General features: G+C 38.9%; 1 protein-coding gene across 1 annotated transcript in view; it reads left to right on the top strand.

Annotated features, from left to right (window-relative positions):
• Positions 1-25935, top strand: part of LOC138958614 (centrosomal protein of 131 kDa-like) — a 32330-nt gene extending 6395 nt beyond the window's left edge. Inside the window, exons 7-21 of the mRNA XM_070329820.1 lie at positions 8780-9031; positions 9409-9678; positions 10461-10623; positions 11639-11826; positions 12694-12873; positions 13752-13877; positions 14334-14440; positions 15013-15109; positions 15667-15884; positions 17061-17286; positions 18538-18761; positions 19131-19215; positions 19528-19614; positions 20185-20402; positions 21925-25935. Coding sequence (XP_070185921.1) covers positions 8780-9031; positions 9409-9678; positions 10461-10623; positions 11639-11826; positions 12694-12873; positions 13752-13877; positions 14334-14440; positions 15013-15109; positions 15667-15884; positions 17061-17286; positions 18538-18761; positions 19131-19215; positions 19528-19614; positions 20185-20402; positions 21925-22057 — 2574 coding nt within the window. The 3' untranslated portion in view covers positions 22058-25935. The remainder of the gene's footprint in view (positions 1-8779; positions 9032-9408; positions 9679-10460; positions 10624-11638; positions 11827-12693; positions 12874-13751; positions 13878-14333; positions 14441-15012; positions 15110-15666; positions 15885-17060; positions 17287-18537; positions 18762-19130; positions 19216-19527; positions 19615-20184; positions 20403-21924) is intronic.
• Positions 25936-26231: the final 296 nt, after the last annotated feature.

Genomic DNA, 26231 nt, shown 5'->3' with positions numbered 1-26231 from the left:
GCGGTGGTCACAATTTAGCCTCCAAGTATACATGGGGTTTAATTATCGGCATAAAAGTATTGTATAACCTGTTATGAGTAAATGGGTCAGGGGGTATCACATTCAAAAATGTTCATACGAAATCAATCAATACAATTATCCTATAGCATCAATGAAAAAAGTGTCTATATAAACACCACTCTTTTTCAAATTTACCATAATAATTATTTACACTAGCATTATACTTTTCGATCAAAAACCTTTGTTTAGCAATTTTCACAAAAACATTTAGTGTTGGGACTGTCTTATTTAATTTGGCTCCAAATATACTTTGTTTGGCAAGGAGAATAAACAAATCAAAAACAGCATCCGTATGAAAGTTGTCTAAATACCCTAAAATGACTAGCTCTTTTGACAAATTCAAATTACTGCAATGTGTGAAATTTTGACATAACCATTCTGTGAAATCAGACCAGAAAAGCTTAACTCTTGTGCACTCCCAAAACAAATGTTCTAAGGTTTCCTCTTCCTGTGTACAAAAGCTACATAGTGATGTGTCAGAAATTTTCATCAAAAATAACAGGCGTTGAGTGGGAAAAATTCTATGCAGTATTCTATATTGGAACCACCTTAGGTATGTGTCTTGTGTAGTTCGCCTTATTGTCAGAAATACCTTTCCAACATTTACATCAAAATTCAATAAATTAGCCCATTTTTCCATGCACTGTAGATTGCCATCATTTTTCACAAGATGGGTATATATATGTTTTGCTCCACCTTTAGCTATTTGTTTCCATACAACATCATCACCAATATGAAAAACATTGTTTAAAACTGCATCTAACTTTAGTCTTTTATGAAAATTCTTAACTGAGCGCATAACGCCCTCGAAAAAGACAAAATTCAGTTGTAAATTTGGATGTTTCAATTTAAAATCGTTATATGACAAAAACCCATCGGCTCTCATCAAGTGACCGACTGTAATAATGCCGTTTTCCATCCAATTCCTGTTAAAAATAACCTTTTTATCTATGCAAATATGTACATTATAATACAGACGCTCTGAAGCAAAATCACTCAAGGAGATGGGGACACATTTGCATGCAAAATGTTTATAATGTTTGAAAACATCTCTCCAGAAAGGATTCTGAACTCTTTGCATCAATATGTTTCCAAACTCACCTCCTCTTTTGTGAATGTTATGTACAAGTGGACACAGAGCTTTCAGAAGTTTAGTTACTTTTCCTTCACTACAAAGGACTCGCTGTAACCATGATATCTTCAGAGCTGACAAAAAGCATTTCAAATCCACCATTTTAAGCCCCCCCTCTTCAAACGACTGATATGCTGTTGTTCTCTTTATTCTATCTTTCTTACCATTCCATAGAAATGAAAAAAATAACCTATTCAAATCAAACAAAAACTTATCATCAGGGTCAGGTAAACTCATAAACAGATGAGTTAACTTAGACAGCGCCAAACTCTTAATAACTGTTATTTTTCCAAAGGGTGTTAAATTTCTTCTGGACCAGGACCTGAACAAATTCTCAATTTCTACCAATTTATGTTCATAATTAAGGGGTATAATGTCATCTAAGTTGACTGAAAAAACAATGCCAAGAACTTTAAATGTTACAGGGTTCCAACTGAGCATAAGTTCCGGCATAAATTTAATATTACAATTTGTATGTGAGCCTATCCAGACTGCCGTAGTTTTCTCATAGTTCATTTTCAGACCGGATATAGAGGCAAATTGCTTCAAAACGTTCATACATGCACAAAATGATTGTTTTGAACCATCCAGAAACAGGGCGGTGTCATCTGCAAACTGGGATATTAATATTTCATCATCTGCCACCTTTATACCTTTTATCTCTGTACTCTGGCGGATCATAATGGACAGAAATTCGGCACATATTAGATATAAATAAGGTGACAATGGATCTCCTTGTCTGGTACCTCTTTGTACATCAAACCAACTGGAATATTTACCATTCACAGAAACACATGATCTAATATTATTATAAAAAGTGAAAATCCATCTTTTAATGTCATCACCGAAGTTGAATTTGCACAAACATTTATCAATGAAGGACCAAGAAACGCTGTCGAAAGCTTTTTCAAAGTCAATGCACATCAAGAGGCCACGTATGTTATGCTTATTCACATAAAATAGAGTATCATATAATAACCTTATGTTTTGGCCAATGTACCTTCCTTTAATAAAGCCTGTCTGATCTTCATGGATCAAGTTTGGTAACACAGACTTTAACCGTTCAGCAATACAGGATGAAGCAATCTTATAAACTACATTCAACAGTGTAATGGGTCGCCAATTTTTCAAAAAACTTTTATCCTTTCCATCCTTTGGTATACAGGTAATAACTCCCTGTCTCTGGGTGATAGACATCTCTCCCTTTTCAAAGCTACAATTCAGGGATCTCAGGAGAAAGGAACAGAGATCTTTAAAAAAGAACTTAAAAAACTCAGCTGAATACCCATCTGAACCAGGACTTTTGTCGTTATTTAACCGTTTTATAACTGCCATAATTTCTTGCATGGTAATTTTCCCTTCCAAACAATCTCTTTCTTCATTGGAGAGTGCTGGGTGTTCTAAGTTTTCATCAATCGATTCATTTACCAAATTTGTGTCTCTTGTGGAATACAATTCTTCATAAAAACACTTGACCTCATTACATATAAGGTCACTATCATGTATAACCCCGTTCTCAGTCTGTACAAAACACATTGCTTTCTGCACATAATTCCTTTTTTCCAGGTTACAAAAATAATTGGTATTCTTCTCACCATCACAAATCCACCTGGCACGTGATCTCACAATAATACCATCAACTCGCTTCTGCCGCACCTCACACAAATCTCGCTTCTTCTGTTCTAACAACTGTACATTACTTTCATTCACCTGATTCTCCAAACATACAATCTCAGCAAGGATTTCTCTTTCTTTCTTATCACTTTCTCTCTTTTTATGTGAGGCGTAGGATATACATTTACCTCTTATCTCCAGCAAAATCATTTCAAAAAATAATTGATCATTAATCATCAACACCAAATCTTCATCCTCAATCAAATGTATATTATTTCTGTCATAAACAGGTACAGCATATTGTATTTTCAAATCTAATATCACTTGCTTAACTAATCCAACAAATGTTATATCTTTTAATAGTGAGTTATTAAACTTCCATAGTGGTCGGTGTCTTTTTACAATGTCAGTATTAAAACATAAAGATACAGGTGAATGATCCGAATTATAACTGGGCATAATATCAACACCATTAACAATTAATCCCAATTGTTCAGATGTTAAAAAATAATCCAGTCTACTTCTTTGTACACCATTAAATCTTCGCCAGGTATATTTTCTTAAACCGGTGTGCAGATTTCTATAAATATCTACAAGATTCAACTGTTCCATCATATCTAACATCTTTTTCCTACTTCTCATTTTATACACTTTTGAAGGATGATTAGAATCAATCTTAGGATCAATTGCAATGTTCCAGTCCCCTCCAATCACAATACAGTCATTATCAAATGAAACAATATTATCCATCAGGTTTTCAAAAAACTCAGGGTGGTCACCAGTGCTTGGGCCATATACATTCCCCAGAGTAAATCGTTTATTCAACATTTCTATATCAATCAAAATATATCGCCCCTCTGGATCTCTCACAACATTATGAAGTTTATATTCAAAATTATTTTTAAATAACACAGCAACTCCTCTGCTTGCAGTACTATTTCCTGCCACAATACATTCAAACCCCCATTGTGATCTGATCATATTTTCTTGTTCAATTTTCCAGTGCGTTTCCTGTAGTAGAAATACATTACCCTTGCTTTTTCTCAACAAATCAAAAACATCTTTTTTCTTTCTAAAATCTCCTAAACCATTTACATTAAAAGTAACAATATTTAATAATTCACACATAGCCATCTTCAAATTTAATTTCCATTTCATACAAGACTGTACATTCGATGCAAATCAAACACAAACATGTCAGCTTGCATGCTGGACAAATTCGACAACACACCTGACATACCAAACTGTCAACACGGACAACAACACTTCGAGTAACTTCCAATGCATACATAGAAACAAGCACTGCATTCGAGTTGATTTGTGGTGCTGCAGGTGAACATTTACATCGTGTGCATGATTCCGACATAACAAGGAATAAATCACCGAATGAACAGGTACAGTTTTGTTGTGACCACCGTCTTACATACACAAGGGGCAGGAAGGGGGAAGTAGTGGGGGGGGCTGACACAACACAGCAGGGGAAACGACACACAGACTGGTTGCAACGACAACAAACAACACGCACCATACACACACATCTAAACATATACATACTGTAAGTACTCAGCGCTCTCTCGTGACCAGTTTATGTCCATTAGACGAGCTGGAATGTTATCAGTTCCATGCCGCGTTCGACGTTCGCCATTTACACACTACAACGAGTGACAACAACACGCGCAATTCCATTGGCTGTAGTGACGTTGAAGTCACATGACATCTTTGTTTATAAAGATCGTGTACTACACGTGGCTGCAGATTTTGTCGACTTCTGGTTCGAGATTACCTAGTGTTGCGAGGAGCGGGTGGAGGGGGTAGAGGTAGATGGGTTGGTAGACTTTGGGCTGGCGACACGCACGCGCTCTAGGTCGGACAGCTTTGTGATAAGATGGATTCTGTTGTCGTCATCTTTAGCGAAAATCTTGCCGTCAGATGTCCAGGCACTCTGTATTCCCGGACGATCAGCGGCTTGTCGGTACAGAGTGTAGTTTGGCTTGGTCAAGTCCTCCACAATCACCACTTTCGGCTTGGCACCTTTCAGCAGGCGTCGGTTGCGTACTACTTCTTGCTTGGTTTTCCTGGAGAGAAACTTCACAATGATGGGCCGGTTTCTTCCTGCCTGTCTCTTGCCAACTCGATGTGCAGCCTCAATCAGATCTGGCGTAATGTGTGTCAACTTTAGCTGTTCATGCAAGACTGTTAGCACTTTCTTTTCGCTTTCCTCCGCAGATTCAGGATTTTCTTTTGATTCATCAACAAACAACAGTTTTAAGTTGCTGCGACGGGAGTACTGTTCGTTCTCGTTCGCCCGTTCGTATGCAAGTTTCCCGACGTATAGCGCTTCTTCCACCTGTCGATGTGTGTCTTCTTGCTGTTTTTCGCATTTCTGTAGTTCAGTGGCCAGTTTGTTGTTTTCTTGGTGCAGATCGAACACCTCGCCTTTTAGCTGCTCAACCGTACCACTGAGAGCGTCCAGCTTCTTGTTGAGTCCATCATTCATGTTCATCAACATTCTCATTAAGTCTTTGTTTGAACAATCTCCACTGGCATTGTCTTTGTCATTCCCACACATATCAACTAACGAATCTGTGTCACTGTCTTGTTCAATGGCCGAGTTGGCAGCCATATTTGTTGTTGTGAGTCTGTTGAAGTGAGAGGGAATTGTGCCCGACTGTTTTTCTTCTGAGAGTTTCGGTCTCTTTGGGGCTTTCTTCGTTTTCTTCACGTTGCTATCAGCGTTGCACTTACTTTCTGTGACAGAAGTGTCGCCTTCCACACTCGAGTCAGCTTGGTTACGACGCTTGACAGATGCAGACCGGGCCCTGTTCATGTCGAGTGCGGCACATTAATTCGGCGTAGTGTCCATAAAACAATAGTATCACCTCTGATTCTTCTGCATACTGGTGCACTGAGGATGCGCCTGCAAGGCTTTCACACGTTCATATCCCTGCACGCTTAAATTAGCTTGCTAATTAAGAAAACCACGATATGTGGCGGAGCGCAGAAAAAACGTGCCTTCTCGCGGCGGTGAGCGGGAGATAACTCTCTGGCAGCTGTTGTTTACACTCCATTCTGTGAACAGAAGATCAACTACCTTTCACAATACCTATTTGACCAATTTGAGTGATAATTATGCAGCTATGTCATTCTGGCGAATGTGGCATCTTAGTTGCTATCTATTTGAAAATCCTGCTCACCCACAACTTTATATACCCCACTTGCAGGGATTCAGAGACCTTCTGTGGTGTGGTAGAACAAATTTGCATTCCTAATCTGTGAACCAGTGGTACTTACCTTCTGATACATTGAGTCCTTTAGAAAGTTTGCAAGTGAAACACACTTAATTTAAACATATTTCTCTTTTAATTCAAGCTATGATTCAACAATAATTTTAGAATATAACTCCTGAAATGATGAATTGAAAAGCAGCATCAGAAGACTGTGTATAGCATTAGCAAGGGAAATAACTCTGGCGGTTTCTGTTTTTGTCTAAACCTTCTTCTGTTATAACCTGAGCAGTTAGCCCTTTTGAAGGTGTTTAATTGAAACAAACTGACTTGAAACTTGTTTCTCATTTGGTTCAAGCTATGGTTCAACAATTATTTGAGAATATACCACCTGCAATGATAAAATCATAAGCTACTAGTAAAAATGTGTAGTACAAGGGAGGTGACTTATTTTCTGTGTTGGCTTTGTTTGCATGGCGATTTTCCTTTAAATGCAGTAAACATTTGTTTTAAACAAAGACAAAAGTAGGTGATGAAATCAAATACCTTCAAGTTTACACGATTTTTTAATTGTGTGCATCTCCAATTTTAAGTTTTTATTTAAGCCGCTTCTAAAACCCTTCTTGAAATTTGTTTACCACTTGTCTTTGTAGACACCCTAGCAAGAGTGATGCAACCAAACACCTTAAAGTATAGAGGTTTTTGATTTTGTGTGTGCTGTTTTCAGTTTTAAAGCCAGGAGAGGCTCAAATAGCAACTCTTGAATTGCTAATAATTCACTTTTAGCTGGTTAGTTACAAAAACCTTCAAGTTTACAAGATTTTTTACTTTTGTGCATCTCCAATTTTAAGCTTATAGGAGCATCTAAAAACCCTTCTTGAAATGTGTTTACCACTTGTTTTTGTAGACCCCCTAGCAAGAGTGATACAACCAAACATCTTCAAGTATAGAGGTTTTTGATTTTGTGCATCCACCCCCCCCCCCCCCCCCCTTCATTTGTTGTTGTTTGTTTGCTGTTATCAGTTTTAAAGCCAGCAGAGGCTCAAATAGCCCCCTCATGAAATGCTAAAATTAATTTTCAGCTGGTCAGTTACAAAAACCTTCAAGTTTACACGATGTATATATTATGCATTTCCAAAAGGCTTGTTAGTTCTAAAATTTACAAGTCAGGAGAGGCCACCTAAACCCTCCCTAAAATGCTAAAATTCATTTTTGGCTGGGGGGCGCAGACCCCCTAGACCCCCCAGCAAGGGCGCTGCCCCTGCACCCCGCCGAAGCCTTAGCAGCCCCTGGACCCCGGCCTTCCAAAATGTTCAGTCCTGGCAACATTTGGGGCTCCCACCCATGCTTTAGTGTCTGTAATTTAGGTCTCGGTCTGTCTCGCACACACTTACATTAAGACGCAGGTGTGTACCTTAATAGTTGTGGCTAACAGCCAGAGGGGCACCGACCTCAGCTGCTCGTACCTACATACCTTTCGCATGACAAACACACACTATAAAGACGTACATTGATACTAATGATGCATACATTTTCCTTACTTATAACTATCACAAACAAACAAAAGACATAATTATCACAACAACCCCCCGCGGGTTAGGGGGAAGAATTTACCCGATGGTCCCCAGCATGTGGTAAGAGGCGACTAACGGATTCTGTTTCTCTTTTTACCCTTAAGTGTTTCTTGTATAGAATATAGTCAATTTTTGTAAAGATTTTAGTCAAGCAGTATATGTGAGAAATGTCCTTTGTAGTTGTACTGGAAACTTGCATTCTCCCAGTGAGGTAATACATTGTACTACGTTGCAAACCCCTGGAGCAAATTTTTGATTAGTGCTTTTGTGAACAAGAAACAATTGACAAGTGGCTCTATCCCATCTCCCCCCTTCCCCCGTCGCGATATAACCTTCGTGGTTGAAAACGACGTAAAACACCAAATAAAGAAAGAAAGAACAGCTTCATAATATAATCCATAGAGAGAGGCATAGTTCAAATGTTCGCTTTACTGTCACAATTTTAGAAGTAAAATTTAAAAAGTCGTGTAAAAGCATGTACATTCTGATCAATATCCGTGTCCGTCAAAAAAGACACTGCACATTAACACTGCCGCGACACACGTACTAAGCTGTTTTGAAAAAGTCCAGAATGTTTGTCTGATGCTGCTCAGAACTGGCACACTTCTCCACTGTACACTCCAATTTGGAGATCATATCCAAGTCACAGACATCGCTGCACTTTGCCTGCAAGTAGCGACGTAGGGTATTGGCAGCAACACGTGCTTCTGTGGCAGTTGGTGTTGGGAGCGGTTCTGGGTCAATACAGCGGCGGTGGCTGTTCCCTGCACCTCCCGCTGTTTGTTCAGAGTTCGCTCATCACGCGATGTGCACTTGTGTTTGTGTATTTTTGTCTTTGGAGACAATTATTGACATCAGTTCGTTGTAGCCTTGTGACTTTTAGAGACAAAACGGCTCTGGGGCGATGAAAACGTGTTTGTTAAAAGAGGGGTTCGTTATGCAAATGAGTTCAAAAGGTTCGATGTAGCCGGAAAGTAACAAGTAAGAAATAGAAGGCTGTCTGCCGGGAAATCAATGGCAGTTTGTTAAAAGAGGGATTTCTTTATACCCAGGTTCGTTATAGCTGGATTCCACTGTATATATATATAAACAATGTGAATGAACTAACATATATATGCTACAACCACAAGCATTCTTTTTTCTTGTCCTTTACTCATGTATGATTCTTACAACAGGCTAGCCAGAACATAGCAGAAGAGTACCTCAAGACACTAAATACAGCGGCCACCAAGATACAGCGCTGGTTCAAGAGGCACCACTCACGGCAGCAAGCAGGCCAAGCAGCCCTCAGACGACTGCTGCAGCAGAAACGGGACGATGTGCTGCGACAGTCTACAGCATTTCAGGAGGATCAGCAGCACCCAGCAGAGGATAGGAAGAAGGCCAAGGAGGAGAAAGCCAGACAGGCCAGGCTGGATGCTATTCAGGTAAGCAGTAGGCTCTTGGTTTAAACAAGGTTTTATTCCATTACACATGATACAATAATAAAACGAGAAACTATAGGGATACAAGCTCAAGCGAAGGCTTATATTATGTGCCCTAGCAGTGGGATCTTCTTTTCAATCTGACAGGTTCTTCTTTGCTGAAGGAAAGGATAAGTCATGGCTTGGGTTTGTATTTTTTGTTTTTGTTACCTGAGGTACAAAAAGCATTGCAATATTCTTTTGACAAAGTTTGTCAAGTACTTTTTATATCGCTGTGATTTGTATTTTGTCAGAAAAGATCAAAACTAAAGTGAAAAGGTGCTGATTCAGCCCTAGAACAACAGACATAGCTTAATGCGTAATTTTGTTCCTGCTCGTAGGAGCTGCAGAAGAAGCGTGAGGAAAAGAGAAATGAAGTGAAGAGGAAGGCAGAAGAGGAAGTGAAGTTTCTTCAGGCCAGCGGCAAGGTCACAAAGACTCCATCTAACACCAGCATTGGTGCCAGGAAGAAGACTACAGGACCTAGGAACGGCTCTGCGGCATCAAGACGAGAGCAGACAGGAGAGAGAACGACGCCCCGTAGTGAGGAACAGTTGGCTGCAGTGGGAGCTGTTGGAGGTGTTAGTCCTTCCCGCAATGACTTCCTGCAGGTGTGTGTTCTTTGTCTTCTTGTTCTTTTTTTTTTGTCAAGGTCAATGTCGTTGTGATTTTCTCCTTATTTTGTTGTTGCTGTCTTCATCTTCTTCATTGTCTTCGTCACTGTTGTCTTCATCATCATGGTTGTCTTTATCATCATAATTTCTATTATTATCAGGATCGTCTTTGTGTTTTTCTCCTTCATTGTGTATGTTGTTGTTGTCTACCTCTATCCATTTCCTATCTGTCTGTTACTTTTGCAATTTTAGGTCGGGTATGATGACATTTTATGTGTCGTTGATGTTCTTAGGGTGCTCTTTCTGTGCCCTGTGTATGGGCACGTCTGTTTTTCATTGGCAAATGTGTTTGGGTGGTTTGGGGAGCTACTACACTGTTTGGTTTATTTGAATAATGCACAGCAACTGTGTAGGGAAGCAGTGCCTGTCTTTAAGCACCCATACCATCATATACTCTGAAAATGGCTAACTGCTAAAGCAAGTTTCTTTCTTTTCCGTACTTAACAATTACTGGGACAAAGACAAACCTGAAAGGAGGAACTGCGACATAAACATTAAGGCTGCAAAACAAAAGATGAGAATCGTTAATGTATGGAGAATGTAATCATTGACAAAACAAAAAATTCACTAGATCTTTGACCTTGTCCCCGAAGTGGACAGGCAGACAAATTATAATGAGAAAAAGAGAAAAAAAATTTCTAAGGCAGACAAATAATCATAAGAATTTTTTTAAGGCAAAGAAAGACATTATTTATGCACACATTCAGTTGTGTCGACAGGCTGCAGCGGGTGAGGAGGAGGACAAGGAGACAAACGGGCCAGGTGACACAGCCACCCAGTCAGGCACCAGAACAACACTCAATGATCTTTATGACACGCTCAGGAGACTGGAGGAAGATGAGCACTTTCCTTCTGCTCGGACTGAGAAGAAGAAGTCTTGGTGTAAGTTTCTTTTTTTCATGAAAATAGTACATGTACTTGTAAAGCTTCATGCTACTTCACTAGTGAACAGTTATGTTGCTTCATTTGGAAATAATGAGTAAACAAACACACACACACACAGACACACACATGCGTGCGCACACACACATGCACACACTCCAATTACTACACTAATGAACAGTGAATGAGCAGTGTTTCAACTAGGCATATGTTTTATTTTTGAAACTGATCATTAGCAAAATGTCCTAGCAACTTGACGATGTGTCCTGTTGTGTGACAGTGTGTAAATCAAGCTTTGTAGAATGCCGGAATAGGTCTTAAAGGTGGTCGTCTACATTTTTGCTTTTTTTCAATAATCTTATGGTTAGATTTCGCTAAAAAGTTATGTCAGATGATGAATGAACCATGGGGAAAAAAGTTATAGAAAAAAAATATATGTAAAAAAAGATTTTATTTTTGGGTAGCGTGACTCACGCTTCCAATATTTGTTTTCTGTTTGCTGAGAACATGTGCTTTGCCTAAAAATACTGACCAATCAAATTCATGTCACTATGCTTATAGCCACGCCCAAACAAGTGCAGCAACAGTTTGACACTGGAGCGCTGTCCACGCTTTTTTTTAAACGCACGAAATGCACGGGATTTGAGAGGAGTTTTGCGCTTGGCATTTTCCAAATAAGGATATCCTACTATGAGTACTACGCTGGAATACTACAATGAATTTTCAAACGGCTACACTGGCTTCGTCTTTCCTGATCGAAAGGGGGTGTATTGTTGATAATTGTAAATAATAGACTCTGCATTTTTATGGTCAAATGGCGATTTCGGTATAACAATGTAGACAAGGACCTTTAAATTGTCTGGTTGATTTTCAGAGGGCCGAGATGTAGTTGTGAAAGCTACACTTTCTCTGACCACAGTGATACGTTTCATGAACTTTCAGGCCAAGCATTTGTAGGATGGGTTCACCTCGCAAAAAGAATACTGTTAGGTCGGATGTGGTTGTCTTTTTGCAGTGGATGATCTTGAGAAAGACCAAGAAGATGACGACGGATCCAACTTGACAGCAGAAAACTTGGAGAAGTTGAACGCTTGTAAGGATGGGCTGTCGAAGAGTGGCTTGCTGACAGATGACAAACTGAAGAGCATCATGTCTTTCCTGGATGAAGTGCAAGTCTCCGATAGACTCAGTGAAATTGACTCTGTAAGCATAAGTTCTTTTTCTGTTGATTGAACATTAACGGTCTACCGGTTTCGGTTTTTTTTTAGAAAGCATAGCCGTCTTTTTTTCTCTATTTTTCAGTTGTCCACTGTAATGCTGTAACCAGTAAAAAGAACCGAAGAATTATTTTAGTGGAGTAAACAGTCAAAACGTTCATACAACTATCCCACAGATGACTACACATACCTTTCGTGTTGCCAGCCATATGAAACTGCATGTGGTTTGTCAGTTCGCATCACCTGTAAAATGTAATTAATCTTTCCTAAAATCAAGTTCGGGCTAAAGACTGTGTGGGGCATGCCAAAATGGAACCAAATACTAAGTTGTACCATGTCTTGATGTAAACTACCAAATTTAGAAAGAACTCGCCCTCTCGTCAAGACTGCTAGATTTCCATGTTGGCTTTTGACGTAATTAGTTCATGTGCAGGTCCTGATCGGGTACTTCCGCCTCGCTTACTTATGTTCTTTTCGTCGTACACTTACCTACCAGGAAGATGGAAAAAAAATAGTGCGTCGCAAAATTTCAGTGGTTGTTTCCTTGCAAGAAAGTTAATGAACTTGGTAATTTCTAAATGGATTGACGCCTGAAGCGTGGTCCAAAGCCCAGGGTGATCTGTGCAGGTATAGGAGAGCTGCACTGTCCCTTTAACAGGGGGGATGGCTGGGCGACGAAAAGGTTAATTTATTTTTCTTTCTTATTTTTGTTAAATTCCATGACTTTCCATGGCTTGAATTGAAATTCCATGACTTTCCAGGCCTGGAAAATTAAAAATCAAATTCCATGACTTTCCAGGTTTTCCATGACCTGTACGAACCCTGCTTTAAACTATTTCTAATAATATTCCAGGAGATTCATCGTATGAATGAGGAGCTGGAGAAGCCAGCAGCGTTGGTTCCGTCTGGTGAGGAGTTGGCTCAGCTGGGGAAGGCTCAGGCCATGGCATCAGAGGTCACAAACACTGTGCTATCTCAGCGACTAGAGCTGGATGAAAGGTCCCGGACTGTTACCATGCTGCAGAAAGCACTGGTAGGAGATCACAAGATTTTATTCTCCCCAGCATTATAAGACTTGGCATGATATTTTTCACCTATTAGCAGATTTCTGGCGTTTTTATTGCACCGTATGTTATTCTTCAGATCCTGAGATTGCACAGTTTTGCATCATTTTCTTTCAAAAATGTTCCGAGGTGGGTCATCCTTTCAGTTTGTTTTTATTTATTTTTCACAATTTCCTAATTTTATGCCCCTGTAAAACACAGTAAAAACAGCTTGGCTATATGGCAATCACTCATCTGTACAAGATAGACATGTTCAGTCTTGTTTTGCATTTGTTACAGGTCCCACTGGATTTACATATTCCTTTACCGGCACGGTTGGCCTAGTGGTAAGGCGTCCGCCCCGTGATCGGGAGGTCGTGGGTTCGAACCCCGGCCGGGTCATACCTAAGACTTTAAAATTGGCAATCTAGTGGCTGCTCCGCCTGGCGTCTGGCATTATGGGGTTAGTGCTAGGACTGGTTGGTCCGGTGTCAGAATAATGTGACTGGGTGAGACATGAAGCCTGTGCTGCGACTTCTGTCTTGTGTGTGGCGCACGTTAAATGTCAAAGCAGCACCGCCCTGATATGGCCCTTCGTGGTCGGCTGGGCGTTAAGCAAACAAACAAACTCATAACACAAGACAAGAGAGGCCACATTAGTCATTACATTCATTGAGGGGATGAGCAAATCGCACTCTCAAGTTACACAATCAAGCCTCACTTTTTATACCCCTCTCCAATGTTTGAGAGCACTCATACATGTTAGAAAAATGCTGTAAGGCTGAGTTTTTTTCTGCAATTTGTAAGCCAGGTTGTTTTTTAAAAAAAATTTTTTTATTGTAAAGCAATCCCTCACATGTGTTCGCAGAACCAGCAGAGGGAGCTTACTGTCCGACATGCACGGGAGGCAGACAAGGAGATGAAGAAACGTCTTGATGTGCAGAAAGAGGAATATGAGGAAGCCATCAAGAGGCACCTGTCCTTCATTGATCAGGTTTGTATGTCTTCTGTCTTGAAAGGCTTTCATTGTTGTAGGTGGCCTTTTGTGGATGTAAAAAAAACAATGTGAAAATACCTGGAATATAACTATAAGTATAACTGACTTGCAGAAACCGCAGAATTACTGACGACTCTGAATCGGCAACTTCTGTTGTCGTACATGTAGTTCTTTTTAAGTCTCTACGGACTTTGGAAAATGACTGCATATTTCGAAGAATTGGCAGTCGTCTGCTGATTCTGTATGGTCGCCAATTCCATGATTTGGGCACAACATATATATTGAATTCACTTATAATGAAAATTAACTCTGCAGAATAAATTGGTCTGGACGCATAGGTTCATATGTGTAGCATCATATGTCTCTTTTTGTGTCTGTAAATGTACATCTTCAGCACAGAAGTAGTATACCTGCACTGAATTGAATAATTGACTGTGTTCATTTCTCTCGCAGCTGATTGACGACAAGAAGAGTTTGAGTGAGAAGTGCGAACAGCTGGTGAGGGAGCTGAAGACAATAGATCGCAAATACCAGGACAAGATCAAGAGTGTGGAAGACAAGTAAGTTGCTTGTCAAAGTGTTAACTTGGAGGTTAGCAGATAGTGAGGATTGCCTTCTCTAGTTTGCAGATATTTGGGGTGGTGAGCATGAGAATGTACCCAACTGAGTGGGAACCAGATGCTGGGTGGGATTGGTTAAAATTGAGATTTGTTTGTGATTTCAATTATTAATGCGCATCCAATTGGGTACTTTTTTGTGCACACCAGTCTAGGCAGTGGATTAGCTTGTGGAGAGATATCCGTCTCCCCTATGTGTTATGAAAGTTCACAAATATTTAGATAGCATAGTATGTGTGTGGAATTCGGGATGATCTTTGAGCATGTCTACAGTGAATTTGAGGTATGCGTCTGTGTTATAGTAATGCATTGCAAGAATTGAAAGTAAAAAGTAGAAAGACAAGTTTACAAATATATTTTGTATTCTGTGAGTGGGTGTCAGTAAGCTTGATATAATTTTTGGATGAGCACAAAGACTCTGTATGATACTACCACCACATGCCTACCATTGATGAGTGAGAGTGATGATAAAGTACACAGACTTGTTGGTAACATTCACACATATTTCTTTACAGCCATTCAATAGAGATGACAAAGCTGAAGGAGGTCCACATGGCTGCTGAAAAACTCAGGAGGGAGAAATGGATTGATGAGAAAACCAAGAAAATTAAGGTAAGCTGTCTTTTAATGTGTTTGCTTTCAGTTGTTTAGACAAATGACGTTATAATTCATCAGTTCATGGTTCAGAGCTTTTCATCTGACTTAGGCTTTGTTCATTTTTGCCGAAAATTTATGTTATTGCTGACAGGTATGGGTTGAGTGCGTGAAGCCTGCAAAGAATCTACTGCTTCTTCATGAAAGCATTTTAAGTACTTTTTCTTTAGTGAAAAAAAAAAACCCCAGCAACAACATGCTGTTGTGAAGTAACTTTCAGATCTAGAAGACTTTTCTGTGCAATATAGCACTAAATACTTCATGTTAAGCTCATTCCATTCCCCCGAAATCGGCGTATGCTGCCTGAATGGCAGGGTAAAAATGGTCATACACGTAAAAATCCACTTGTGTTAAAAACATGAGTAAACGTGGGAGTCTACGCCCATGAACGAAGAAGAAGAAGCTCATTCCATGCCTACCTTCTTCTTCTTCGGCGTTCCAGGATTTTTGGCCTCAGGTCATGCCTACCATGTTGAACGAAAAGTTACTAATGGCTCATTTCACTTCCTACACAGGACATGACAGTGAAAGGCCTAGAGCCAGAGATCCAGAGACTTATAGCCAAGCACAAATCAGAAGTGAAAAAAATGAAATCGGTGCATGAAGCAGAACTCCTGGAGGCAGACGAGCGAGCCGCACAGCGCTACGTGAAAATGACAGAGGAGCTTCGAGATCAGCTGGAACATGAGAAGGAAGCTGCGGTGGCAAGAGAACGGGAACTTGCAAAAGAAAGGTAGGTGCACACACACATTAATGAAACCGTCTTCTTTTGCTTTTATAACATTAAGCTGATTGTGTTCTACACTGTGACATAAACTGGGCCATCAGACACAGTTCTTTAGGATGGCAAAGCTAGTCCTTGAAGAATATGCTTGTGGCTTATAATGGAAGGGCGCTGGTTCTGAGCGACGCTTAGTTTTCGAGATAGGTGTGACCACATGACGTCATTCATACTTTCGTCATCGAAGATCTTTCGTATTTCAATCAGTGTCATTTCCCAGTTCTGTGTTCTGCGGTCGTTTTGACTGATTTGACAAGTTGAGAAAACCAATGACATTTTATTTTTGCAAAGCAACTGAATATGACAAGAAAAGAAAGCGTGCAGAAGTATGTTTGGGTCCTGCCAGACTTCATGACCAACAATTTCTCCCTTGGAAGAAAATGTAAGATGTCTGCTTTTCGTCTGCTTTGAAGGTAGGGAGATTTTACAGCGCACACGGTAAATTGCAAGTCGTAATGGACAAGAATGTTGTTATTCTTCTTTCTTCGAAGTACCGTAGATTTGTTCTTGGCGATATTTTCGAGCTGTGCGTTGTTATATTATGGGAAAAACACGTTTGAACACAAATTCGCAAAGAATGTTGATAATTTGCTCCGGAGCTGCAACATCGATTTGCCATAACAAAAAATTCTGTCTCAATATGCGGAAACAGTCTGGTAGTGTCATATTTTTTAAATGGATTTGGAAGAATTGCTCATAATTTACATAGCACTCCGGCCCTGTTCTTTTTTTCATGACACCCAAAACCGTTATTTGTTTTGGGCGACGCAGCATTATGTATTATAGGGTTTGAAGCCGTGCCCAGGTAAACAGCTGACAGGACTGGAAGTCTTGAGGTGTTTCATTTGCTTCTATATGGAAGCATATTATGGTCATGGTTTTGATGCTTATTGTTTTTCAGAAGACTTCTTGATACACAGTGTTCAGGTTAAATAGTATGAGTATGTGATTTACACACAAGCCCTTTCAAACACAGATATGCCTGGGTGAAGATGCTTGACATAGTGAACACATTCAGTTCGAGCATGGGAATTTGACACAGACGGAATGTATTGCTCAACTGCAGTGCTAACTGTGATCTATGATGAAAAATGATCTGTAAAATTGTTTTTCTTATATTTTCATCAGGTATGAGAAGCAGCTGCAGCAAGAGGAAGAGGCCTATCAACAACAACGTCGTCGACTGTACAATGAGGTCCAGGATGAGAAAGATCGGCTTTCCAGTAATGCTACTCGGCAGCGATCAGAACTGGATGCTCTGCGACGTCAGCTTGAAGACTCGCATCGTCTGGCACTGTCAGCCACAAAGGAACAGTTTGAGAAAGCCAAGGAGGAGCAGGATCGCAGGCATGCTGTGAGTTCTCATGTTGTTTTATATTGCTCTTGTATTTCCTTGAACCTTATATCTCAACCATTAAGACTGTCTTACAAAACAAAATGATCAATTGGAGGCATTGTCTGGAAGAAATTTTGCAGGCTGGTTTTCAATAGGTGTTATACTCAGTTTGAGGGTATTGTTTGCAAATGATGCAGCAGCTCTGCTTAAAAACTTTTTAAGTCTTATTTTAATTCCAATTGGGTTTTTCAGGCAGCCTTCTTGTTGAAATGTTAGTGCTTAAAAAGGCAAGGCCGCAGAATGACTGATAAAACCCAGTCCAGCCTGTTTGTGATGTCCAGAATCATATTCTGTGTCGAATAAAAAACAAGTCGCGTAAGGCGAAATTACTACCTTTAGTTAAGCTGTCGAACTCACGGGATGAAACTGAACGCACTGTATTTTTTCAACAAGACAGTACAGCTTCGTCAATCCTCGCGTGAAGGAAATCGCTCACCTCCCACGTGCAAAACGTAGTGATATTGACACGCCAGATGAGCGCGGTAGCGAATTGTGCTAAGCAGGAAAGCGCGCTTTTCTGTATTCTTGTTAACTTTCTGAGCTTGTTTTGAATACAACCTATCATATCTATATGTTTTGGGAATCAGGAAATGATAAAGAATAAGATGAAATCATTTTTGGATCGATTTCTTAAATTTTAATCGTAACACTAATTAATCTATTTTCGTTAATTGTGATCACATTTTAAGAGTAAACATGACATATGTATATATTTTTAGATTCAGAATGTGATGAAGAATACGATGCAATCAATTTTAAATCTGTTTGCGAAAAATCGATTTTAATGACAACTTTAAGAGCAAACTCATTAATTAATTTTTATGCCTCCAAGCTGAAATGCAATACCAAAGTGCGAGCTTCGTCGAAGATTACTTGATCAAAATTTCAACCAATTTGGTTGAAAAATGAGAGCGTGACAGTGCCGCCTCAACTTTCACGAAAAGCCGGATATGACGTCATCAAAGACATTTATCGAAAAAATGGAGGAAAAAAACGTCTGGAGATAATATACTCAGGATCTCTCATGTCAAGTTTCATGAAAATCTGTCCAGTAGTTTTCTCTGAATCGCTCTACACACACACACACACACACACACACACACACACACATACACCACGACCCTCGTCTCGATTCCCCCCTCTACGTTAAAACATTTAGTCAAAACTTGACTAAATGTAAAAAGGCAGATTTTTTGCTTTATGTTGTAGATGGAGGTGCGTGAACTTCAAGAGCGCCTGCAGCTGGAGAAGGACGCGTGGGAGGAGAACTACAAGAAGAAACACAGCACCTGGCTCTTGCAGAAGGAACGAGAACTCAAAGAACAAGTGCGGAAAGAACGTGACAAGGAGATAGAGATTGTCATCAACCGGCTGGAGGAAGATGCCTGCTTGGCCAGGGAAGAGAGCGAGAAGGCTGCAGAAACGAAAATCAGGTTGGTTGTGAGTTTGGTTAAACAATCAGAGAAATGTGTTGTAAAGCCTATTGAAATGGTTTTGCTTACACATACAGTTCAATGAATTACTGTTTAATTTGTGTTACAGTGTACACAAATATGGGGTGTTTAGGAGCTGTATTTCAGAGTTGTGTATGTGATACAGCATGAGCAACTAATTCATATTCTTGCATAATTATCTTACAAATATTTTGTTTTCCCACATTATTTCAGATCTACTGAGACTTTTTGCCACATCTTTTTTGTAATCTATGAAATCTAATCAGTAAGATAGACATTTCGTTTGTATTGTGGGAAAAGACTTTCACGTTCTAATAGATCTAAACTTTTGGTATTTGTTTGATTCAGGCGATTACGAGAAAAGTTTGAGGTTGAAACCAGGGAGCTGGAAAATTCAGAAAGAAGAGCTGTCCAGAAATATAATGAAATCAAGGTAAGTTGTTGCACAAACGTCTTATTTGAGAATGCAATGTATTTCACTTTCAGTTTACTGACACTACCTGCCTCTTCTTCTTCTTTTGCGTTTATGGGCTGCAACTCCGGTGTGCACTTGGTTGTTTTTTATTGCACAGGTGGGCTTTTTTGTATGGCGGTCCCATCTACCCCCCAACCCTATTACCTTAGGCACTCATACTACGTTTTCAAGGGTGTTGCAGTTCCAGATCTGAGATTTTCTTTTTTCATTGCCTTCCTTTTGTGTGTTTGTTGTTATTATTGTCCAATGCTATGTTGCAATTTTTTGCAGGCAAGGGCAACTGAAGTGGAAGGTGAAAATGCGCGCCTGAAGGTGATCATCAAACAGAAGGAGGAAGAAATTAGAGACATCAAAAAGGTTAGAAAAACAAATTAAGCATGAAGGAATGGATAGGGGGAGGAGGATAGAGCTCAAGGAAGGAAACGAGATAAGATGGACAGTGGGGAAAAAAGAACACTGATGTAAAATTGTGACCTTGTGCCAAGGAGAGCAATGTATATCTGTAAAAGTATATGTACTTTAACAAAACATGTGTTAATAATTGATAATGGGCACATGAGAGTATGTAGGTGAATATTTATGTTTGGGTGCTGGTTTTGATGTGCATGGTTTTGGATATGTGTGTGCAGATGTGTGAATTGTTATGTTTCGAGAGTGTGATTTTATGTGATGCGATATCTGTGTATATGATGCAAAAGATACATTTCTGTTTGTCCTACATTCAGGAAATAAAGTTGTATTGAATTGAATTGAATTGAAACAAACTATTCATGTGTTTCCAACACATTTTTGGTTTGTTTTGCAATTTTAAAATGGCTGATGTTTCTTCAGGCTTTCATGCCACTGTTGTGTCCGGTAATAACTGTTTCATAAAGCTCGGTATTATATCTGAAAACAGCACTAACACCACTTGGCTCTCTGTTACAGTTGCTTGAAAAGATGAAAGAGGAGCGGGGTCACGTGTCCGACATCATACGGCAAGAATTCGCTGACAGACTTGTAACGACAGAGGATGAAAACAGGAGGATTAAAAACGAGATCTCAGAGCTGCGGGCCAAACATCGCCTAGAGCTTGAGAGAGCCAAACAAGAAGTTGAGGACATTAAACAAGTGAAGGATGCTGAGATGGCGGAAGTTCACAAAAGGTACAAGATAAAGGATAAAATGAAACAGAAACAATTATGGTTTTGTGATAAATTAATCTTTGGTTTCATTCCAAAAACTTCAAATTTTGTATGATGTTTAGTACCACATATTACTGCAAGCCAGAGGCAAATGTCATCATTTTTATGATTCTCATCATTGCATCATGCATTGAACAGCAGTATACTCTTGGCCATTATTTGAAAGGGAGATGCTGCAGTAAGAATCAACAAGTCGCGTAAGGCGAAATAACAACATTTAGTCAAGTTGTCGAACTCACAGAATGAAACTGAACGCACTGCATTTTTTCACCAAGACCGCATACTCGTAGTTTCGTCAGTCCACTGCTCGTGGCAAAGCCATTGAAATCGACAAGCCAGAATAGTGCGGTAATGGTCGCGCTGAGTAGGATAACACGCTTTTCTGTATCTCTATTCTTTTTAGCGTACTGAGTTTGTTTTTAATCCAAACATATCATATCTATTTGGTTTTTTTTAATCGGGGACCGACAAGGAATAAGATAAAATTGTTTCTAAATCGATTTCGGACAATTAATTTTAATCATAATTTTCATATTTCTATTTTTCAGAGCTTGTTTGTAATCCAAATATAAGGCACCAAAAAAAAAATGTCTGTTTCCGGTAACCCGACCGACCCTATTTTTAAGCGCCGACCCTAAAGGTTTTTTTCGCTTTTCGCAAAAACACAAAAAAAAACATTTAAAAAAATATGAAGTCAAGTATACTTTATTTAGTTTCAATATATCTAGGTCAAAAACATGTGCTAAATAATTGTAAGTAAACTAAGGAAGCGTTTAAAAAAAAAATTAAAAAAAACCAACGTGAAAAGACGTGAACAAAACGTAAGAAAAAGATTATATAAAAAAATATATAAACAAAAACGACCGACCGACCCAATTTTTTTCTGTGATGTTACCGGAAACAGACATATTTTTCTTTTTGGTCTAACAGATGTATATGTTTTTGGAATCAGATAATGACGAAGAATAAGATGAAAATTGTTTTTGGATCGTTTAAAAACATTATTTTAATGACAAGTTTCCGATTATTAATGACTAAATGCATTAATTATTTTTTAAGCCACCAACCTGAAATGCAAAACCAAAGTCCAGCCTTCATCGAAGATTGCTTTGCCAAAATTTCAATCAATTTGATTGAAAAATGAGGGTGTGACAAAAAGCCGAATATGACGTCATCACATTTAACGAAAAATTTTTAAAAAACGTCCGGGGATATCATTCCCAGGAACTCTCATGTCAAATTTCATAAAGATCGGTCCAGTACTTTAGTCTGAATCGCTCTACACACACAGACAGACAGACACACACACACACATACACCACGACCCTCGTCTCAATTCCCCCTCTATTTTAAAACATTTAGTCAAAACTTGACTAAATGTAAAAAAACAGGTTGACCGCTAACCTTCAAAAATTCAGAAGTAGGAATTCAACAATGGTCATCATTCAGGTGTGTCTCCTCATTCCCAACTTGTTTTTTTCAGGGTGAAGCAAGCAATAGTGAAGAAAGAGGAAGTCGTTGCACAGTTGAAGGAGCAGTACCAAGCGGCATGCAAGCGTGCGGACCATCTGGAAGGACTTCTTGAACAACAGCGCAAACAGCTGCTGAAAAAGTGAACTCCCTTGCAAGCTAGGTTCACTTACAAGGACAATAGTAGTCGTGAAGAACATTTTTTGTTGCAGCAGAGTCCTGGAACAAATTCAGCTTTTGTGGAAGGATGTTAAGAAAATATTATTGAAAGGAACACTGTATCTTGAACAGATGCTTTCATGCAATTAATGTTTTTGTTTTCTGTCAGTGTCGCAGTAATTGTGTATCAGTTTATATTAGTTAATTTATTGGGATAGTTGTCCTGTCAGTGCACTTTTCATGATGAAGTGACAATTTGAATACACTTAGTGTGTTCTGCAAATGGCAGTAAAACTGCATCCCGGTTGTGCATTGTAAAATTTAGAATCAAAAGTAAGTTTGTTGAATACATGTAATAACAAAAGTGGCCACTGTCCTTAACTCCTGTTAAGTTGCATCAAAAGAACACAAGGTTGTTTCTGGTGCCAACAGTCTTACATTTCATTTTTTTCATTTGTCACCATCTATTTCAATATTTTATGCTGCACTTTAGTTAGCAGATACATTGTGTAATACTAATTTCAGCATGAGGAGAACATGTATAACTCTCACAAATTTGTTTCTGACATTGAACGTGAAGTCTGTAGAACATACATATCCCGGCCTGCCTGCATTTCTCAAATGCAGATATATCTGACAGACAGGCCCTTACTAATTACTCTGATCTGTCAGCAGATGTTGCTATTAGTATCTGCCACTTTGAAACTGATATTTAATCAAAATGATTTTGTCTCTTTTTTTCTGAGACAAACCATAGACCATTTATCCTGGACCGCCAACTAGCTCTCTCCCCGCTCTTTCTCTCTATTACGAGGTAGCGGCCTCTCGCATTTAGGAACCTACGCTTATATGCCTTTCAGAAATCGGGGGGATGTCATATCCGGTGTCGATTGTAAACATGGACGAAGTTGCCGAGGTAAGTTCTGAAAATGCTAAAATAAACTCAGCAAAAGTGCATATGGAACATGTTTTTCGATGAGTTTTGTTAAGTTTAGTTTGGAGTTTTGGAAAATCCAGTTCATTGTCACCTCCCATTGTTACAAATAACTGGAGCGTGCTTTCTTTTCACTGTCTTTGAATCGCTGGCCTTTCAAACCGGACGTCACGCGCCCCTGAAAGTCGAGAGTCGTAACCTCGAAGGGTCACGTGACGAGTTGGCGGTCCAGGCTATTTGGTCTATGGACAAACGTAGTCAAGTTTAAAGCATAACCAGTAGAGAATGATCTTGGGTTTTGTGTATATATAGTCATAAGTTCTGCTAATGATATGATCTGAACTTGAGAGCACAGTCCATCTCATGTATTCAGTTCAGCTAATCATCCCAGATCTGGCCAGGCTTTTACTTAGAATAAGACCATTCTTTAACTTGATCACATACCAAAAATGAACAGCCTGGGTGCACTCTGTGCACGCTGTTAACATTTGTATGGATTTTGTGAATTAATTCTTCCCCCCAAAATGTTCTTGTCCCACGTAAAAGCTTGACCAGATCTGAGATGGAGATCTAAACTGTTTCCATTGGAAGTAGTGTGCTTTTAACATTTGCCTCTGCTGACAAGTAAAATTATATTCATGCATAATTTTTATGTAATGACTACGGTATGGGATGTGGGTTTAAGATAGCAATTTGTGTATGCACATGAGACGGACGTTCTGGTGTATATATTTCATGCATGGATAAAAGTGTTTTTAACCATACAGTTAATAAAATAGCTTTTTGGTTTTTATGCTTGTCTGTTTTCTTTCCTTTGTTCTTAATTCCTGTCCTTGGTTTCTTTCTTTACACAGTTTATTAAATGGGTGGAACATATTACTTTGTCCTTCACAGTTGTACCTACAGACAGCAAAATGGCATACAGATAATACATTTACCATGGACCGTGACTGATGAAATTCTTGCTTACCGTGAACTAACTGCAGCAGGTGCTCTTGATGCTGCTGTTTCAGTTGAGTTTGTCTGATTTATGCCTTGTCTTTTTGCTAACTGCTGCTAAATGTGGATTTGATTTTATCGAATTCATGTTTTGGTTTACATGAATAGAGCATTCAACTGAAGTGTTAAAACTGGACTTCAAGAGATGTCTTGAAGCAGCAGTCAGACTTTGAATGCTTACCTGAACATTTTGGTTTTATATTGAGCTTTTGCTTTTTGCTCTGTATGATAACCATTCCCTGGAACAAGTGTGTATCACTCTGTTGAGTTCTTCAGAAGCTGCTTAGTTTTATAGGTAATAACTATGATACCTGGTTTGTCTTCTTGCATTTTCATCATGAAAGGTATTCGATTCTGATTTAGTGTCAGGGTATGCTTCATTTGTGAAATTCTGTTGGATACATATTTTTTTTAAAGATTGTCTCTTTGTCTTAACAGTATTAATCTGAAGCTGATTTGTGTGCAGCTGATTTCTTCTCATTTGTTGTACAGTTTAAGTCCCTGTGAAAACAGAGCTTTGCGTGTTGTTACATTGCCATAATTTTAGGTGACATAAATATCGTAAGCTGTAGATTTTACATGCTTCTGTGACTGTGATGGCTATGGTATGTACATGTATTTAAATATGTTTTAATGTCTTTGTTGAGATACTTTAACCACTTACTGGCATATATTTATTATTCTGTTATATTTGTTTACATTATTTAATGTAGCACTTGCTCTGTTCTTAATGTACGTTTGATGTTTGTTGTCTTTTAGATCTTGTAGATCTATCAAAGATTGATTTTCAAGGTTTCCTCTGTTCTTCTGGTGACTTGTTTCATTTACTCTGACTAGGAAGTTGAGTGGGTACAGTGGAACCCCCCTTTTAAGACCTGGGGCAAAAAAACATGAGAAAATCAGATCTAAAAAAGGTTTGTTTTAAAATGGAAGTAAATTTACACATGTTGTGAACAAAAAACCTGAAAATGCAAGGTCTTAATGGGGCGGGGGGGAGAGGGGGTTCCAAGAAGTTAAAGTAACAATCAGTTCAGAAGTTTGTTTTTTATTTGTTTTTGTGTGTGGTGTTGTTTGTGATTAGTGAGAAGGAGTATTCAAAGCTGTTTTGATATTGTCTTCACATTGTTGTGATACTTTTTTGCGCTTTCATCGTTTTATTTTCAAGCAAGTTGTGAAGTAGGTAGTAAAAACTGTGATTATGGTTCGTATGCGTGTTGATTCCCCTTTCAATGTGACTTTTTACAAATTTCTATAGGGTAATGTGAAAATTATCATTTGCAGATATATGTAGATTTTGATGTATGTCAAAGCATAACACAAGATTGACGACTGTGTTCTTGAACAAATGAACAGTTGATGCTGAATATGAAACTGCATGGAAGCAAAACGAAGCAGGCGTTTTTCTTCATTGAATCTATGTATGCAAAGCTACCGTCAGTGCTTTAGATCATATAATTGAGTGATTTGACATTTTGCATAAGGATGTAGATTGAACTGTGTTTAGAATTAGAAAGTACCCTAATTTAAAGATTAAAAGCGTACTGTGCTTTATTTTTTAGGAATACAAAGTACCCTAAGTTCAAACATTACAGTATGATATGCTTGGGCCTAAACAGCACTGCATTACACAATTAGTTTTTCATGTCTTACATTTTATAGTGAATAAGTTGAATGCGATAATGCACAGCAAGTAGACCAATATAATTTAACAGAGACCAGTCACTTACAATTGTGTATGTGTACTCTGCTAAACCCGCTCCCTTTTCGCTAAGCATTCATGTTAATTGAATATGCCTCATAGATATATATGATAAAATAATTATTTGCATAATTATTTTCTGGCTACTGTAAATTATTTTATATGGAATTTGTAAGAAGATTTATGGTACAAAAGTCTGTCTTTTGAAAAATACAGAAAAGGATGTTTTGAAATGTTTGTGTGTGAGAGAGAGAGAGAGAGCGACAGACAGACAGACAGACAGCAAAGGAATGATCTGCAAGACCGACAAGAGCCATCTTGCAAAAGCATTTGAGCAAACAGTTTTAGTGAATATTCACACACACTTTATTTAGGGATTTTAAACAGCTACAACAACTTTGACAAGGGATTGGGAGCTGACTCACAAAACAGATGCATAAAAAGGTTATGTTGCAGACTGACTAAAGAACTCCAACATTAAATGGCTGCAATACTGAAAGAAAGATCACAATTAGTGAAGATTTCCATG

The sequence above is a fragment of the Littorina saxatilis genome, linkage group LG2 (genome assembly GCF_037325665.1).
Source record: "Littorina saxatilis isolate snail1 linkage group LG2, US_GU_Lsax_2.0, whole genome shotgun sequence".
NCBI classification, from domain to species: Eukaryota; Metazoa; Mollusca; class Gastropoda; order Littorinimorpha; family Littorinidae; genus Littorina; species Littorina saxatilis.
The sequence above is the reverse complement of the archived record's forward strand: the minus strand, read 5'-3'. Positions and strand labels throughout refer to the sequence as shown.